The 2,355-nt window shown below is 46.6% G+C and overlaps 1 protein-coding gene across 1 annotated transcript in view; it reads right to left on the bottom strand.

Annotated features, from left to right (window-relative positions):
- Positions 1-2,177, bottom strand: part of LOC103372459 (equilibrative nucleoside transporter 4) — a 6,373-nt gene extending 4,196 nt beyond the window's left edge. The window contains exon 1 of the mRNA XM_008302113.1: positions 2,097-2,177. Coding sequence (XP_008300335.1) covers positions 2,097-2,177 — 81 coding nt within the window. The remainder of the gene's footprint in view (positions 1-2,096) is intronic.
- Between the last annotated feature and the right edge of the window lie 178 nt (positions 2,178-2,355).

Raw genomic sequence — 2,355 nt, 5'->3', positions numbered from 1 at the left:
ACACACACACACACACACACAGAGCGTGATGGGGAATATTAGCTCCGTGTCTTCCGGCTACAAAGAGCTGCTTCAAGCACGACTACAAATTGGATTTACTTCCCCTCCCGTCATTTTCCTGTCATGTTCCTCCCCTCGTTGCCATGACTGGTCTCCTGCTCTCTGCCCTCCCTCCTCGCTTTCCTTTTCTGCTTCTCACTTGTGTTTTTTAAACGTTCTTTCTCCTCTTTGCCTGTCAGCATCGTGACTCGCATTTTCTCCTCGTTCTCGTCGGGCCTCCACGTCTCCATCCCTGCACACCTCGGTCTAATGAGAACCCTCTGCTCTGTCTCGCTCACAGCTAAGTGGCAGCCAGAAAGCTTAAATAAATGATTCTGCGTTTTAAAACACACCCACGGGGACACAGAAACGCCACCACACACAGTTCCCACTAAGATCTGTGAGGAAACGGAGCTGCATGACGCCACAGTTTAAACTCTGAAGGCCTTTAATGGATGACACGTCTACATCTGCTGGTCCTATCTGCACATCCAAACCCAACTTAAGAACATACTGAAGCCACCTCTTGATAGTGAGTGGTAAACGGACACTTTGGACATTTACTGCGCTGTTATCAGTCATGTTGCTCCTCCACACCTTCAGTCTGCACTCTGTTGATCATCTGTATAATGTAAACTAAACCTGATTCTGATTCTGATGAGCCAGTCTGAACATTTTACCTGCTGTAGATTCTTTTTTCTTCCTGCTTCCAGCGGGGGAGGTTTAGAGGAACTTGGCTACTCAAATAAAATAAAATAACAAACCACCCTGGAGCATCTTTGGACACTAACGAGTAGCTCTAAAGAAGCTCTTATAAGCAGCGACGCTTTGACTTTTCCATTAACATCAACATGCTCCATGTTCTTCACACAGTTTGCTCAGCGTGGCTTTTTCAGCTCTTGATGACATTTTGTAGTATTCTCTATTAACTAAGTATTTCTCACACCTCAAATCTAATTCTTTATTATTATTATAGGTTCCTGACTAGATGCTAACGATAATGATTTTCTCTTTGTTATCAAGGCGTTAGCATCACCAGCTATCTGGAGGCTGGTTCGTTGTTTCTGCAGCTCCAGAGCAGCTCTGAAAGCTGACACTGGACACACCTGTGGATCCATTCACACTACAAAAGGAAAACACGGGGCTCCGGCGGGTATTTCTGAACAGCTGACTGTGACTTTGTGCTATTTGGAGGACACAGCAGTTATCTACAGATTACGTTGTGGTGTATTCCCGGCGTGTTCTGAGCTCATGAGGTGGACATTCCTTCAGTTATCAAAGCACCGCTTTGTTTGGGCATCACTACAAATCAAAGCACCTTCCAAGGAGCAGCAACGACTTCAGTTACACCTCTGCTAACGATGAGTTTCATCACGCAGCATTTCCTCCTAATCAAGCGTTTGTTGTAGGAATCATGTTTTCAGTGCACATGTGCAGTCAGTGCAGTTCACACAAGCGTCTGCATGAAGGTCCTCACAGGCAGAGGATGAAACTTTGACTGTGGCGAGCATGAATTAGCCTCAAGTGGCATCAGGAAAAAGGACAGAAGATGTCTATGGGTCTAAACGGAAGAAGGTCTCCTGTTTGGAGAATCTTCTACAAGTGGCACAGATTTCAAACGACTGCCGATTTGTTCGGCCGAGCAGAGGAGTGATCTGAAAAGAAGCCTCCGAGAACCATAAAATATCCTCACAGACAATCATGTAAAACATCCACAATCAGTCCTAAAAGGGCCAAAACCAGCTCCTGAGTGTTTTGTTGTTTTACAGAAGAATCTACATCTGTTGATATTTTTGTTGAATCAATCACTAAAAGGGCCTTTTTTTTTTTTTTTTCTGTGTTGCTGTTCAATCTGTTGGAAAGAAGACCAGACGTTGGCCTCTCCTGTTCCTGCAGTCAGTTTCTCTCCCTCTTCCTGTGCATCTTTGTGTTTGACTGCAGGACTGGAGACAGGTGGGCTGCAGCAGCTGCACTTCATCAGCACCACCGAGCTGCTTCTAACGCTCGTCCTCCGCTCCCTGCCAGAACCAACTCTACACATGTTTCTGCTCCCAGACCTCCTGCCACGTCCGACCCCTTGTCTCCCAGATCCCCGGACTCCTCTTCGTCCTGCTCTGCCCGGACTGCACCCCGAGCATCGTGTCGCTTTAGGGGGTAAACACGCTCTGGCTTGTTTGTTTATGTACAAGGATGCAGCTCTGGTGTTCCCTCAAAGCAGTGACTGGTGGAGCTGTTGTGGTGGAACTGTAGCATGCAGGTAAAGGCTTTTATCTACATCCTGCTGAGACAGGTGCCTCATACTACATAAAACATGGT

This window comes from Stegastes partitus, unplaced genomic scaffold (genome assembly GCF_000690725.1).
Source record: "Stegastes partitus isolate 25-593 unplaced genomic scaffold, Stegastes_partitus-1.0.2 Scaffold1759, whole genome shotgun sequence".
NCBI classification, from domain to species: Eukaryota; Metazoa; Chordata; class Actinopteri; family Pomacentridae; genus Stegastes; species Stegastes partitus.
This window is presented reverse-complemented; position numbering and strand designations above follow the sequence as displayed.